The following is a 16599-nucleotide window of genomic DNA, read 5'->3' as shown; positions in this document are numbered from 1 at the left end:
GCCACAGTGGTTAAGTGTCGTGGTAGCTAAAGGAGGACAGGTTTTATTTCCATGCTATGAGATCACCACAACCCTACCTCACTGTTGAAACGGGGCAAATGCAATAGAACGCATTGGGTGATGTGTGTCTGATCCTGGGTTCTTGTCTCCCCCGCTCGCTGCCCCCCTCTAGTTTTCGTATTTGTTTGGGTTTCGTAGGACTTAACGAATAGCGGACTGGGTGATTGCTAGGTGGTCTGGTTGGTGTAAATATAATGTGTTGGTCTTCTCCGTGTTCTTTTGGGGTTTTATTGTTTACAAACTTCTTTTTGTATTGAGAAAAATAGCCAAAGCATCTTTGACAAAAGGTTCTGCACCAGGAAAAGAATCTGGAACATAGCTTGGTGACCCCTCTGGAAGTGTGGCGGTCTTGAACCATCCTTTCTTTTGTGTTCCCTTCCCCTTTTTCCTATTTTTGGCCAGATCTTCTGTCCTAAAAACTTGACCCCTCCTCTACCCCTCCTCCCCAAAAAAGCCCCCACACATACACATTTACATCTGGAAGAAGCAAAGAACACTTCCTCCCTTGTTCCCAGTCTCCTGTGCCAAGACCATTCCTTGATGTGATTCATATTGATATGCTTGTATTTGGTTGGAACAAACCTACTTTAATCTCCAGTCTTACGGTAGAGAGAAGCAAATGCAATGGGGGGGGGTGCTTTCCACGTAGAAAGTAGGGTCGGGAGACCAAGGAAGGGAAGATGAATGTATATCCAAATCACTCAGGAACTTTTATGCAGGTGCAAGAAGCTTATGTCAAAGTGGCCACAAGATTAATAGGAGACGGACGAATGTAACTCCATGTTTACTGCTAGAAACCAAAGCTTTGTGTGAAATCTTGAATTTATGGGGGGTCGGTGGTAGGAAAGCTGTACCTATCTGTTCTTTCCCTGATCCCTTCCCATCATTTCTGAACTGCAGGAGACTGAGCCTCCTTGGGCTTTAGTGACTCCATCTCTGGGAGTGTTTATTTGATGGTTGTTTTGCTGTGCCGGGTACTTCCTTTCCCACTTGCTATTGTTTTGTAACACACATGCTGACCCTTTTCCCTTCTCTCTTTACCCTGGAAAAATACAATGAATAAATAAAAAGTTATTGGTACTGAAACTGTCCTCTTGTTGGATCTTCAGGGTGTTTTTTCTTCCATAATTCCCGCTTTCTTGGATTGGGACTCAGAAGTAACAGAAGAACCATTACATTTCCTGTTCAGCCATTTTGTTAGAAATGAATCTTGAAAATTCAGTCCTTCCACCTCATTACAGTGGATTTTTGTTTCTAGTTAAGGCCTCTTGTCCTCTTCCTTGGAAGCTGCCACATTCAAGAGGGGATTAGGAGCTTGGCATGCATAAGAATGGGGTTGTGCCACTGGCTGGGATGAAAGGATGGGGCCATGGCTTGGGGCATGAGACCCTAATACTTTCTCCCCTGCTCCTCAAAGCCTTTTACAAATCTTAATTAATTAACCCCCTGCAGCACCCCAGGGAGGGAAATATGTGGAACTAGGGAAATGGAGGCCAGAGGAAGTAACACTGATTAGCTATACAAAAACAACGTTTTCTTTGAGCCCAAGTGTGCTAGCCTTCTAATGAATACTGTATTTTAAAACATCTAGTCCCCATCCCCCCCCCCCGGCCCCCGCCACCTCTGCTGCCAACAAGGGAGGGGATTTAAAAAAAATTGATTGGAGGCATGCCATCTATTACACAAAGAGCAAAGAGATGTCAGGACAAGGGTAAGAAGTTTAATACATCCACTTGAGAGACTTCATACCAAAAGTCAAAGCTGGCCATGGAAGCTGCTAAAAGCAAACTCTACTACAGGGCTTCAGTAAATGGTGTTCCTGCAAAAGTGAACTAATGAGCTAGGCTGAAACTTAATTCCCAGGTTGCAAAGCAGGAAGGATAGAAAAGCTTAAGACTATTCAAGGGTGGGTTACTCATCTCTAGGGCTTTCTTTGATCATGTGTGTTAAAAGTAACCTTTTCACGAGACACATGAACTGGGAGTTACCAGTGCAATAACTCTTCCTTGCCTTGTTCTCTTGATGAGACTACAAAGTGAGAAACAGCAAGATTCTTTAGAAATTGTAAAGTTGTTTTTTTCCTTTTTTAACTTTGGGAAAATCGAACTCTTAGTTTCTTCACATTTGATCTTAGCCGAAAGGCTGAGAAGCAATCGATCTCTTAGTTTCTTTTGTGAGTCCCTCAAGTTCTGCAACAGTTTTCCTTAAAGGTTACAGAGCTTAATGCCTTTGATTTTTCTATCAGGGTTAATTGATGGCCTTTCATTAGTCACTCTTAGAGCAGAGCTCTTTCCAGCCTCAACCCCATTTTGAGTTGCTCTGGGTAGGTCCTAAGAATCTGAAAATCCTAAAATATGAGTGCTTTAAATCAGCGCAAAATGATATTATTAAGTGCGTTTGCGAGACTGACTAAGGCTAGGAAGTTAGCAAATGATTAAGTCCACAAAATACAACTGCAAGCAGTAAATACGGAATTTGAAAGACTTGAACCAGGACTCCAACGCCCACTTCTCATGCCTTCCAGCAAGGAGGACACTGTCCAACCCCGTTTCTCAACAGTTCTAACCTGCCACCAGCTGCTGAAATTGCGCTTCTGGCAAGCGGATCCGCGAATTCTTGCCCTATTGGGCAGCCTGCCCGAGGCCTCGCTCTGGCTCTACAGACCATCCCGCTCCCCTAGGTGATCTCGACCCCGCCTTTCCCGGCCCGGTCCCCAGGACGTGGCCCGGAGCCCACTCGCCCGCCCCCCTCGGTCACGTGAGCGGGGCGCTCGCTCGCTCTCCATCTCTTTCCCTCCCCCCCACCCTCCCTTCCCGGCTCCTGGGAGTGCGAATTTCGCTTGGAACGCTAGTACCGCCCCTTCTCCCAGCCCGCAGGCGCAGGGCGCAGCCCCGCCCATTACGTGACGGGGGGCGTGTTCTAGCGCCCAAGGATGACGTGTTCTTCCAGCGCCACGTCGTGAGGAAGTGGAGCGGTTGAAAGGCGCCGGGCGGTGTGGAGCAGGTGTTGGGTTTAAGGGGTGAGCGAGAGGCGAGAGAGGTGACTGGGCGGGGAGACGGCTGTGGGAGAAACAGAGGGGACAGTGGAAGAGATGAGTGAGGGAATAAATAATTTGGAGAATACTGAGATTGGAGGTGATGGGGGCGACACCTGAAGGGTGTTGGAGCGCAGAATGGGAAACGGTCTTGGGGAAGATGGAGAAGGAGGAAGCAGGGAGGGATCAGGATGTAGGCACTATGAGGTGACAGGAAGCAGACTTGGATGTTCAGGAAAAGTCAGTGCAAATGCCGAGGAAAAGGGGATAGAAGCAAGGTCCACCAAGCCAAAACCAAGGAAAGGCCTCTGCCCCGAAGGTCTCACTGGCTTATAAACTCTGGGTGGTGAAGAATTATAGCCTTAGACCAGTGTCTTTGGATCCTAAACCTGGCTACTCTCCACAGTCCAGATAAATCCCTACAAAGTCATCCGAAGCTGTTTGCAAGCTCTGGTGATTTATTCTCTTTCTTGTTTATCCAAGTTTACCTGGCTGGTGTCTTCTTGTTCTGGGGTCATCTTCTGCCAGGGCAGGAGCTATGTCATGGATCAAGGAAGGAGAGCTGTCACTTTGGGAATGGTTCTGTGCCAACATCATAAAAGTGAGTACAGTTGGTCTCCTGATTAGTTGGGTAATCTTGTGTCAAAAGCTATTATTAAGGGGCGCCTGGGTGGCTCAGTTGGTTAAGCGACTGCTTTCGGCTCAGGTCATGATCCTGGAGTCCCGGGATCGAGTCCCGCATCGGGCTCCCTGCTCAGCGGGGAGTCTGCTTCTCCCTCTGACCCTCCCCCATCTCATGCTCTCTCTCTCTCTCTCTCATTCTCTCTCACAAATAAATAAATAAATAAAATCTTAAAAAAAAAAGCTATTATTAAAATTGAGTAATACAGGGCGTCTGGGTGGCTCAGTTGGTTAAGCAACTGCCTTCGGCCCGGGTCATGATCCTGGAGTCCCAGGATCGAGTCCCGCATCGGGCTCCCTACTCATCGGGGAGTCTGCTTCTCTTTCGACCCTCCCCCTCTCATATGCTCTCTCTCTCATTCTCTCTCTCTCAAATAAATAAATACAATCTTTAAAAAATAAATAAATAAATAAAAATAAAGTTGAGTAACACATGATGTTAAGTGTAATTTAACAATGGGACCAACAAGTCTTTGAATTGCAAGGTAACTTCCAGGTCTGCATTTCTGGCAGATTATTGCCCTAACTTTCACATTTTCAGGAACCCCAGCACCTCCCCATATCATTGGGCAACCTAGACTGTTAGGTCTTCCTTATAGGGAACTGAAATTTCTTACTTGGAACTTTAATCTATTTTTCCTTGTACTGTTCTCTAGATTTAGATAGAATAATCTTTCCTTGATGTTGCAGTAGAGCATAATGGTTAAGAGTTTGGGCTGTAGAGAGGGCGCCTGGGTGGCTCAGTTGGTTAAGCAACTGCCTTCAGCTCAGGTCATGATCCTGGAGTCCCGGGATCGAGTCCCGCATCGGGCTCCCTGCTCAGCGAGGAGCCTGCTTCTCCCTCTGACCCTCCCCCCTCTCATGTACTTTCTCTCATTCTCGCGCTCTCAAATAAATAAATAAATCTTTAAAAAAAAAAAAAAGAGTTTGGGCTGTAGAGACAGACAAACAGAATGAAAGTCTTAGTCTATCATTTATTAACCATGTGACTTTATATGGTTGTTTTGAGGATGAAATGGAACATACACCGAAAACAGTGTCTAGCGGTTCTTAATTACTGCTGTTATTGGGGCTGTTTTCAGCTGTTTGAAGACTACAATCATTCTATTTCCTACACCCACTTACTTCCCCAAATCTTGCCTCCGCTTTTCTCTGAGGATCACAACAATGTTACATTTTCTGCATATAACAAGTTTAAGATTGAAGCCAGTCCGCCTGGTTTTGTCTTTCAGCTACAGTCTGTCAAGCAGTGGGTAGCAGTGAATATATGAGTCAGCAAGCCTTATACCCCACTCCCCCATACACATTCACACACAAATGCCAAGTGATCTCAGGCAGGCCAGGAAATAGAAAGCATCTTCTTGGGGAACCACTGCAGTCGTGTGTTGGGAAGAACAAGCTGCATGACTTGACTGGAATTTTTTTTTTTTTTTTTTTTTAAGACTACATGTGGGGGACAAAAGCTGAAAATGTTGGAGAGGCGTGGGGAAAGCAGTCAGTGACGAGGCCCTTCAGTGAGGGAAATTAGGCTAAGGAGTGTATTTCTGCTGCAATAGACAACAAAAGGCAGCTCTAAGCCAGATAAGACGTTTTATTGGGTCCCCAAAATGTCTTTTTTGTTTGCTTTGAAATGGCTTCTGACATTTACATTTTGATAAAAATCCTGATGCTTGGCTTCTCTTGTGTAATTAGAAGAGCAACAACATTGAGCCCCCATTCCTGTGTGGCAGCGATTGGATAGAGTGGATTCCTCTTTTCTGTGGAGGATACCCTTGCCTCTGGACCACAGCCAGCAATATCCTTCCTGTGCCTTCCAGGTGGAGACCTGAAACCAAAGTGGTGGTCAAGTGCATATGGTTAAAAGATGAACTCTGAAAGCATACGGACCTCAGTTTGAATAACCACTTTGCCTTTTCTTAGCTGTGTGTCTTGTACAAGTCACTTGGCCTCTCTGAGCCTGTTTTTTCACCTATGAAATGAAGCTAATACTGTTTACTTTATAGGTTTATATGAAGAAAAACTGAGATGAAGTAAAAAAAAAAAGCCTAGCATAATACTTGGCATGTAGTAGGTGCTCAATATAAATGAATATATATAAATAATATAAAAGCGCTTAATACCCATTTGTTGAGCCAAAAGCTCAAAATACCCAGTACTCTTCCTCAGGGGCGCTTTTATCATCTAACTCAAGCCTATCAGCCTGGGGTTTAGTGTCTCCTTGTGTGCCTCATTTGTCTTCTTACTTCACAGGCGGGCCCAATGCCCAAACACATTGCCTTTATAATGGATGGAAACCGTCGCTATGCCAGGAAGTGCCAAGTGGAGCGGCAGGAAGGCCACTCACAGGGCTTCAACAAGCTGGCTGAGGTGAGTGTGGGTGGCAGAACCCAGTGGGAACAGTGTGTGAAGAATTGGACTATAGCTACAAAATCAGGCCCTGAGTTTACTATGGTTTGAGAGTATTTTTTTAATAGCTGTTTGTTTTGTTGCTTGCTTGCCTGCTATAGGTCTCATATCAACATTAACAGAAATTAAGTTATATAGTGAGTCATCACAGAATATTAGAAATAAGAACAAAATTGACTTCTCTTACCACCTCAGTAAATCAGCAGTTTATAGTTTTCTGTGCTTCATCCCAGTCCTTGTAATATGTTCTAACATCACTTAACATTTGTAAAATTACACATGTATTTTTAGTAACTTTATTTTACGTGGTATTTTGGCAAGTCTTTTTCTAGGTTGATCTATAGCTTTTCTAACTATATGTTTAATACCTATAGAATATTTTATTACAAGGATCTGACATAATTTGTTTAGCTGCTCCACCATTATCAGATCTTATAAATAGTTCCATTTTAAAATAAATTCTTTGAAGTAACATTTCTGGAGCAAAGGTAGGGTGACTGCCTATCCTAGTTTGCCTGAGGCCTTTTATTTTTAAATTAAAAAAAAAATTTTTTTTTAAAGATTTTATTTATTTATTTGACAGAGAGAGACAGCTAGAGAGGGAACACAAGCAGGGGGAGTGGGAGAGGGAGAAGCAGGCTCCTGGCCGAGCAGGGAGCCTGATGGGGGGCTCGATCCCAGGACCCTGGGATCATGACCTGAGCCGAAGGCAGACACTTAACGACTGAGCCACCCAGGCGCTCCTATTTTTTTATTTTTATTTATTTATTTTAAAAGATTTTATTTATTTATTTGACAGAGAGAGAGACAGAACAGGAACACAAGCAGGGGGAGTGGGAGAGAGAGAAGCAGGCTTCCTGCCGAGCAGGGAACCCGGTGCGGGGCTCGATCTCAGGACCCCGGGATCATGACGTGAGCCGAAGGCAGATGCTTAATGACTGAGCCACCCAGGCACCCCTGCTTGAAGCCTTTTAGCGCTTAAACTGGGAAAAGTGCCAGACAACCTGGGTCATCACTCTAAGCAAAGATCAAGGGCATTTTATGCTTTTAATGCATGTTGCAAATTGGAAGACTTTAAATTTAACAGTAAGAATGGAATATGGTCTGTCTTTGTGAAGCTAACTTTAAGAAGAATGGAAATTCGGTCTGGAGAGTTTTTGCCTTGAGTGAGGGGATGTGGGGCTCAGTTGAACACCCTGAGGAGGTCTTTAGGCTTGGTGACCGCATCTTCTCTTTTGTGACTAAGTAAAAGGCAGTTTTGCACAGTGCTTAGGAGCTTAAGCTCTGGAGTCACTCAGAACCTGTGGGCACCCCTGCCCTGCCACTTCTGGCTCTGTGACCTGCAGCAGGCTAGCTTCCTTTTGCCTCAGTTTCTTCATCAATAAAATGAAGACAACAATAATCTCTACTTCCGGAGATTATGTGAGGATGAAATAAAATGGCATGATGAAAAGCATTTGGCAAAAGATTTGGCATAAAGTGCTCAAAAAGTTGGCAGTGTTATCATTAGCAGCTATATTGACTGGTCATTGGTAGGTTCTGACCCAGATGTGCCAGCCAAAAGGTAGCTTCCCTGTCGTCTGTGGAGCCTGAGTCCATTCACGTGTCAGGTTCTCATTGGTAATTTTCCCAAGGTGGCAATGAAGTGAGTTGCATGTATGCCTGTTAAGGGATTAGAAAGACAGCTCTCTTCAGCTTTGTTTCTTCAAGTTCAGTTCTGATTGAATGTCTTCTGTCCCCTACCCTTAACCTACAGGCTCCCTATCTCAACACTGTTATTCTTAGCTCTAGTTAGTTCTCTGCCTTTAGTGGTTCTGGAGTAGAGCAGCCCCAAAGGACTGGGTTTAATGTGAGTTTCACTTCTCTTTTCATTGAGGTATAATTTCTTATGGTGAAATGCACAAGGTGGGGTTTTGACCGTTGCATTTACCCATCTAATCCATACCCCTGTCAAGATAAAGAACATTTCCATCTCTCCAGAAAGTTCCCTTGTGCCCCTCCCTTCCCAGTCAAACCCTGTCCCACCTCCTCTTCCCCTCTTGAGGCAACCATTGTACTGATTTCTATCACTAGAGGTTAGTTTTTGCTGTTTTAGAACCTTATATAATGGATTCATACAGTAGAGTTGTAGCCTTCTGACACATTTCTTCCACTCTCTGAGCCTCAGTTTTTCTCCTCTATAAAGTAGGCTTAAAGACAGCAATGCCATTCTCAAGAGGTTGTTCAGAGAATCGAATGGAATAATGTATGTGAAAACCCTGTGTAGACTTAAATGCTACACAGCTGTGTACTCAATGCCTTTATTCTTATAACTCATCAGCCTCTCAATCTAACAGAAAAGATGAACTTGTGCTGAGAGTAATAATTCCTTGTGGTATTTTTTTAAGATTTTATTTATTTATTTGGGGGGTGGAGAATGAGCAGGGGGAGGAGCAGAGGGAGAGGGACAAGCAGACTCCTCACTGAGTGTGGTGCCCAACGTGGGGCTCGATCCCACGACCCCGAGATCATGACTCTGAGCTGAGGTCAGATGCTTAACCAACTGAACGCCCCTAATACCTTGTGTTTTATATTGTCCTTCAGCCACCTTGTGAGTGATGGATGGTGCTCCTGTTTTACAGATAAGGAGACTTAGGCCCACAGAGGTTAAATGATTTGCCTACAGTCACATAGCAAGTGCGCATTGGAGTTGGGGACTGGAACCTACATCTTTACTCTGTCGGTAAAGAGTTCTTTCTGGTAAACCACAATAGCACCAGCAGAGCAGTACTCATTAAGTTCGCATTTTTCAGTTTCTCAGGTGGTAGCTTTCTGTTTACTTGGTTTGTTATTCTGACAGAAACACTGGTGTTATCCTAGCTTTACTTGGTTTGGGGAGGAGAAAAGTCTGCCTCTCACCTCCAATGCTGAGTCAGAGCAGAGGCATCTCTTATTTCCCTTTCTGCTCTTCCTTATACCCTAGCTCCTTGCCTTCTCCCTCTCAGACCCTGCGCTGGTGTTTGAACCTGGGCATCCTAGAGGTGACGGTCTACGCGTTCAGCATTGAGAACTTCAAACGCTCCAAGAGTGAGGTAGACGGGCTAATGGATCTGGCCCGGCAGAAGTTCAGCCGCTTGATGGAAGAACAGTAAGATTCTGTTGGAGGGGGGAGCGTGCTCTTTACACCATAACCCTCACCTCTCTTATCTCAGGCTTATTTAAGGAACTCTAAACCCTTTTAATGTTAGTCAGATCTCTTCGATGGCATCTATGGCAAGCTAGTCCCCCCCCTTTTTTTTAAGGGGGCATTTATCTGAGGATATAGAGGTGTATTTCACAGAATTTAAGGACAAGTATAACCAGCCTCAAGCAAAACTAAAACCAGGAATTGAAATCTATTAGAAGGGCCTCTTACTCTCTGCACTCCACCTTTCTCTGCTTCAAGAGAGCAGCCCAGAATGAACTAAAGCCCTTAATTAATAGCCCACCTTAGATTTCTACCCCACGACCAATAAACTGTGATCAGGGGAGTAGCATGAAAGAAATGTTGGAAAAGTCCTTTTAGTCATCCTAAACATTACTATGCTGCCCTATATATTCTCTTGGAAGGGACAGGATGACGTGTACGAGGCCTTTATGGGGAAGACTCAGTACTGTTCTTAGCTGTCACTAAGTTTAAACTAATTTAGGAAGCAGTGCCAGAAAGGGACAAAGAGGAAGTTTGATGGAGATTATTTGCTTCAAAGTGTGGACACCTCCCCAGCCCGGACTGCCCCAGACTCTTCATTACAACCCTTTTCTGCCCAGCTCTTCCCTGTACCAGGATGCAGGGAGATGAGAAAACAGAGAGCCTAGGGCACCAGTGGAGCTGGGCCTAGAACAGTTTTCTCATTTCTGTCCCAGTGTGGGTTTTGGCGTGGGGAGGGTAGCGAGGCTTCTCTCTGTCCATATAGGATAATGAGACTTGGCCACAGACCTAGCTTCCTGGTCCCCAGCAGAGCCCGAGTGGCTCAGAGTTCCTACCCAAGGGCTGGGGTTGGAGGCATTGGGGGCACTTTCCAGGTGTTCAAATTCTTCTGTACGTCACACTGATCCCACCGTTTTAAAGTATTTATACTGTGTGCCAGGCCCTGAGCCTGACATGTATTTTCATTTAATATTCACATTATCCTGTGAGAAAGAGATTATTATTATCCCAGTTGTAGAGAGGAGGAAAGTGAAAACCAGAGAAGTTTAGGTGTGTCTCCTGGGTCACACAGCTATCAGACAGGCAGAGCCAAGACAGACAGGATCTTTCCAACTCCAGAGCTGAGCTGTTGTCTGCTACACTGTGGTCCGAAAGACAGGAGGTAATCTTAGAGTTCCTGTAAGATCAAAATGCATAGCAGTAGGGTGCTACTGAGATTGCTCTAATCAGTCAGCAGTAGAGAAAATGGTCTTAAGTTCTAAAGTCCTGGACAGAACAAGAAGAAATCTTATCAGTGGTTTTCCAACAATGTGCAGCAGAACCTTAGAGTTCTGAGGAGTGGGTGTGCAAAGAAGCCAGAGGGAATGGGGCACAGGGTGCTGGTTGGCATTTACCTATTTTATATATTGGGCTTCTGTTTAATGTGTGACTTGAAGAAAGAGTTTTTGGCTTTAGGAAGGTTGGAAAACCACAGGCCTAGTTCAGTTTCATCAGTTGGGAAACAACCCTATGGATAGAAGTTTAAGGCATGCTCATGGTCACACAGCAAGCTCATGGCAAAACCAGGTTGGGAAACCAGATCTCCTGGCTCCTGTCCAGGGCTTTTATCTCTCCTTCCCTATGGACCTCACTCAAATAACCTGACTGTTGTCTGAGAATAAGCACTTTCAGGTACCTTCTCTCACTCAACACAAGCCAGTGTGGAGAGTATGGCAGGGATGGTTATTACCTCCAGTTCACAGGGTGCGGGAAACTGAGACTCAGAGAAGCTTAGTGGTTATACAAGGTCAGCTAGTAAGTGCTGGCTCTAGGACTTGAATGTAGCTATTTTCCTTCTGCTTTTGCCTTGATCCGAGTATACATTTGCCTACTATAGCAGCTTCAATGGATTCTCAAAAACAGGTGGTTAGATCTTGCTTCGCTCTAGAAGCAAAGTGATGTGGGTTACAAAGTGATGCTGTGGATGCAGCCTTGCACTCTGGATCAGAGATCTCCAGGACCTGCCTGCTCTACAGGATACTTCTTGTTATTAAGTTCCCATTTTCCAAACACTAGTAATTCAGTTTCTCCATAGCGTCCCCAGGCTAGGGAAGCTGGTTGGGTAACTGAATTCAATTCTGCCCACTGTGCAGAGTTTGGGAATACTATATGGAGGCAGCAAGATGCCATGATGAAGAGGACAGGCCCTGGAACCAGGCTCCCTAGGTTTAAATTCAGCTTTCCACTTACCACCTGTCTGATGTTGAGCAAATTACCTAACCTCCCTGTGCCTCAGTTTCCTCGCCTGTAAAAGGGGAATGATAATGGTGTCTGCCCCGAAGGTTGGTGTAAGGATGGAACATATTGATGTGTGTAAAGCACTTAGACCAATGTCTGGCACTTAGTAAACATAAACTTAATGATGTTGCTGTTATTAACATCTTTTACCAGAAGGTACAGAAGTAATGAACAATATAGCTTCTGCCCTTGAGTTTATTCACTTGTCAAAACGGGACAGGATACATAAAATGTAACTTGCCAACAAGGACGCTTGAAGCCTTGTAATGTGTGGTAAAGAGTTTGGGTTCGGGTTCTCAGACCGGGCAGACCTGGGTTTTTGTTCTGATACTGTCTGACCTTGGGCCGTGTCTGTCTGCCTGTCCTGTCTGAGCTTCCGTTTCCTACTGTAGAATGGGGAATGTGGCAAACTCGGGTCCGAGTTGTTGAGGGGACGTGGTGACACATGGCACACAGGGCAGTGCTTAGGAGCTGGGAGTTGAGTGTGGGCCGTTCTCCAGCACCACAGGCTCTCCGTCCCAACGCTGCCTCCTCTTCCTGATAGGGAGAAACTGCAGAAGCATGGGGTATGTATCCGGGTGCTGGGCGATCTGCATTTGTTGCCCTTGGATCTCCAGGCGCTGATTGCACAGGCGGTACAGACCACCAAGAACTATAACAAGTAAGTGGTCCCATTTCCCCTTAGCGACCGGGAGCAGCCTCTGACTCCCTGTGAGCTTCAAAGAGACACGCTGGGCCTTTATTGGTCTGCATTTGGTACAAGAGGCCAGGAGCGGTTTGGGATGCTTAGAGACCTCCTCAGTCTGCAGGGCAGACCAGCGATGGTTCTTAATACCTTGTCAAATGTGTGTGAACTCACACATACAGTTTTTTATCCTCTTCCTCCTTCATGCGCCTGCCCCCCACGATACGTGCATATACATATGTTTACATATGCACATATATATAATCGTCATCATCATCATCATCATCATTATTATTATTATTATTATTATTTTTTTTTACGATTTTATTTATTTGACAAGAGACACAGCGAGAGAGGGAACACAAGCAGGGGGAGCGGGAGAGGGAGAAGCAGGCTTCCCACCGAGCAGGGAGCCCGATGTGGGGCTCGATCCCAGGAACCTGGGATCATGACCTGAGCCGAAGGCAGGCGCTTAACGACTGAGCCACCCAGGCGCCCCATTATTATTATTTTACTTGACAGGGGCTAGGGTGAAAATGAGCATTATAAGGTGGGTAAGCTGTGGATATGGCCTTGAGCTCTGGATCAGAGTTTTCCTTCCAGGACCTGCCTGATATCCCACATTATAATATATTCTGTCTCTGTCTACAGTATATTTCTGTCTCTGAAGACAGATCCTTCAAGAAAATCTTTCTCTGTCCCACTCCTTTACCCATGGAGAGGTTGACATTGGGGGGGTCCTACAGGTGCGGAGGCAGAGTTCAGTAATCCAAACTTCAGTATGTGTGCCTTTGGAGTATGATATGTGTTTGGCAGTGGACTGGACTGCATCAAATTTCCTCCCTATCCTACTTTGCTTGTGCTAATATCACAGTGGATCCACATCCTCTGAAAGCTGGTTGGCAGTAGAAGGAGAGAGGGTTAGGGAGTAAAAGGGTCATTTAGTGTTTGTCTTATTACAAAACTAGTAACATGTTTATTCTAAGAAAAGTTAGAAAACACAAAGAATTCATAATCTCACCTTTCAGAAATAGCCACGATACACATTTGGTGTGTGTGTGCTTCTGGGGAAGCAGTACTCTGTAGGCAGTGACGCTAGTCCTTAGTCCCTGTCCTCTAGTAAATTATTCTCTTCTTCCTTTCTCAGGTGTTTCCTAAATGTCTGCTTTGCTTACACATCCCGTCACGAGATCAGTAATGCTGTGAGAGAGATGGCCTGGGGAGTGGAGCAAGGCCTGCTGGATCCCAGGTATCCCTGCTTGTTTAGCATGGTAACCGATAGGGAAACCAGGCGTGGCCTCTTAAACCATGTCCTTGGGCCAGAAGTCAACTCAGTGATGCATGTAGACAGATTTAGGGGCGTGACCCTCCCCACACAGAGCTTAGGATAGGCTTATCGAAGCCTGCTTCAGAATTTCTGTGTTCACCACACCCCAAGAAGCCCCAGAAAAATGGTGTAGCAAGGCTGTGGCATTCACTAAAAAATGATATCCTTACACCTGAAACTAATATAACACTGTATGTTAACTATATTGGAATTAATTTTTTTTAAGATTTTATTATTTTTTTAAAGATTTTATTCATTCATTTGAGAAAGAGACAGAGCACAAGCAGGGGGGGAGGCAGAGAGAGAGGGAGAAGCGGACTCCCCGCCGAGCGGGGAGCCTGACATTGGGCTCGATCCCAGGACCTGGAGATCATGACCTAAGCTGAAGGCGGACGCTCAACCAACTGAGCCACCCAGGTGCCCCAAGATCTTATTTTTAAGTAATCTCTACACCTAACGGGCTCGAACTCATGACCCTGAGATCAAGAGTCACATGCTCCCTGACTGAGCCAGCTAGCCTGCCTTTGGAATTGAAATTTTTTTTTTTAAGATTTTTCAAATTTATTTATTTGAGACAGAGAGAGAATGAGCAGGGGGAGGGGCAGAGGGAGAAGGAGAAACAGACCCTCCACCGAGCAGGAAGCCGGACGTGGGGCCTGGTCCCAGGACTGCGCATGAGATCATGACCTGAGCCGAAGGGAGACGCCCAACTGACTGAGCCACCCAGATGGCTCAAAATTTTTTTTTTAAAAAGATGCCCTCTGGTGCGCCTGGGTGGCTCAGTCAGTTGAGTGTCTTTGTCTTAGGTCGTGATCTCGGGGTCCTGGGATCGAGCCCCATGTCGGGCTCCATGCTCAGCAGAGAGTCTGCTTCTCCCTCTCTCCCTCTGCTCACTCCCTCTGCGTGCTCTTTCTCTCTTTCGCTCTCTCTCAAATAAATAAAATCTTAAAAAAAAAAAAAAAAAGATGTCCATGGGGAACCTGGCTCTCAGTCTGTGGAGCATGTGACTCTTGATACTCGGGGTCGTGAGTTCAAGCCCCACATTGGGTGTAGAGATTACTTTAAAAGTAAAATCTTTTAAAAAATAAATAAGTAAATAAAATCTTAAAAAAAAAGATGTCCCCTGGTCCTTTGGCAGTGTTTTTCCTCGAATAGTTTTTTAGGAATGCAGCTTGTTGCTGGTATAGTCCTTTAGGTCTCTCATGTTACGGTTTCATGCAAGATTCAGGTATTTTTCAAAAAGAAAATTGTTCACCACAAGCAGCATGTGGAATCCGAACTATTAGAGTGGTAGAGACTTAGCCTCTCAGTCCCTTCATGTTATTGTTCGTGTAACATTTGGTAATAATATTAATAAACTAATAATAGCAAGAGTAAAATAACATTAAAAATAACCCAGGCGATGTGTTATGTTCTGTATTTTACTCAGTCATTGATCTCATGTATGAGAGGTTCCAGTGTTTTCTCCATTTTATAGACGAGAAAGCTGAGCTGAGCATTAGAGTGGCTTTCCCCAGGCCATCCTGCTAGTGAGTGCCAGAGCAGACTCATCTCAAGAGCTGTCTGATTCCAGAGTGCCTGTCCTTTCCCTCTGTCATCTAGGACCTTGGGACTCAGGAAATTGTCTGATTCCTTTCTTGGGTATAATTTGATTTACCTGGGAAACTAAGTTAAAAATCAGAAAGTTGCTCAGTGAGAACGGGATTAGATAAGCAGAAAAGGAGACAGTTTTTAAGGCTATTTTAAAGTCCTTTTCCTCTCCAACAGCCGGGTGATCGTTCTGTGCCACATAGTTCATTCAGTCAGTCAGTCATTTATTCACTCAACAAACATTTTAAAAGTGCCACATAAAGGCCAAGCACATTGTTGTACAGAGAGGGTACAGTGGTAAAAAAAAGTACATATTTCCTGCACTCAGGGAGCTCTGGTAAAGGAAACAGACAATAATCAATATTATACACGTTGACATACCATTATAATGGTGATCAAATGCTATAAAAACATCGGTGCATGATACAACAAGAATTTATAGTAAGAGGAGTAGACCTGGTAGGGAAGGCTTTGCCAAGGAAATGATCAGTGGCCAGAGAAGGAAGACAAAGCGGTAACTGGGGAAAGAGGTAGTAGTAGTGTGAGGAGCTTGTCGGTTACAGAAAGGCTGTTGGGATAATTCAGGTAGAGAGTACCCAGAATGGAGCTTGCGTGGTGGTGGTGGTGGAGGAAGAAGAGGTCAAATAGACTGCATCAAGTGTTAGGAAGTAGATAAAATCGAGGGGCCTTCATGGGCCAAGTCTGGGAAAAAGATGTGTTATGAGTGACTCCAGCGTTTTTGACTTCCGAAACAGTGCATAACAGTGCCCCTCCCTGTGCCAGGGAGCCCTGAGGGAGGGTCCAGTTTGAGGAGAAAGGTCAGCAGTTTGATTTGGGATATACCGTAGATGTTGAGCATAGATGGCAGGTTGACAGTTTGCGAGGAGAGGTGGGGACTGGACATAATGGCATGGAGGTCATCTGAGTAGTTGGTAACCAAAGCAAAGAGGGCCTGAGGACATCGAGGAGAGTCTAGAGTGAGTGAGGGAGAGTTTTGAGAAACTCTGAGTTCTGCTGCCTGGGTAGAAGAGAAGGAGCCTTAAGGAAAAAAGAGGATGAACAACCAGAAAGGCAGGAAGAAAACTGGGCAAGTCAGTATTACGGAAGCCAAGAGAAGAGGGAATTTGCTGGTGCACGGTGGGAGGATGCAGGCATTGGTGGGAGCAACGGTGTCGAATGCTGTAGAGAGGTCAGTTAAGCTGTGGATTGAAAATGAACTGTTGGGGAAGAAATTAAGATGCTGGTTAAGTCGGTGGGGGGCAGGCAGGAAGATGAGAGACGGCAGAGGAAGAGGGTTATATGAGTAGATGCAGGTTATTACGATTTTCTGATTCTTGACTTGTGGGGTGATTTCATAGTTGTTCACAGTATTA

The 16599-nt window shown here is 45.1% G+C and overlaps 1 protein-coding gene across 8 annotated transcripts in view; it reads left to right on the top strand.

Annotated features, from left to right (window-relative positions):
• The first annotated feature begins 2975 nt into the window (after positions 1-2975).
• Positions 2976-16599, top strand: part of DHDDS (dehydrodolichyl diphosphate synthase subunit) — a 30963-nt gene continuing 17339 nt past the window's right edge. For 3 of the 8 annotated variants that reach the window (XM_045870324.3, XM_045870322.3, XM_064589721.1), the window contains exons 1-6: positions 2976-3079; positions 3578-3695; positions 6026-6142; positions 9166-9308; positions 12169-12285; positions 13457-13558. In XM_045870324.3, the coding sequence (XP_045726280.1) occupies positions 3633-3695; positions 6026-6142; positions 9166-9308; positions 12169-12285; positions 13457-13558 (542 nt within the window). In that variant the 5' untranslated portion in view covers positions 2976-3079; positions 3578-3632. Of the gene's footprint in view, positions 3100-3577; positions 3696-5467; positions 5593-6025; positions 6143-9143; positions 9309-12124; positions 12286-13456; positions 13559-16599 lie in introns of those variants that run through there. The other 5 variants (XM_054506564.2, XM_064589717.1, XM_064589719.1 and 2 more) reach the window with 5 other exon arrangements.

The sequence above is a fragment of the Mirounga angustirostris genome, unplaced genomic scaffold (assembly GCF_029215605.1).
Source record: "Mirounga angustirostris isolate CCGP_5_RB_7025 unplaced genomic scaffold, mMirAng1.0.hap1 SCAF_4, whole genome shotgun sequence".
Taxonomy (NCBI): domain Eukaryota; kingdom Metazoa; phylum Chordata; class Mammalia; order Carnivora; family Phocidae; genus Mirounga; species Mirounga angustirostris.
This window is presented reverse-complemented; position numbering and strand designations above follow the sequence as displayed.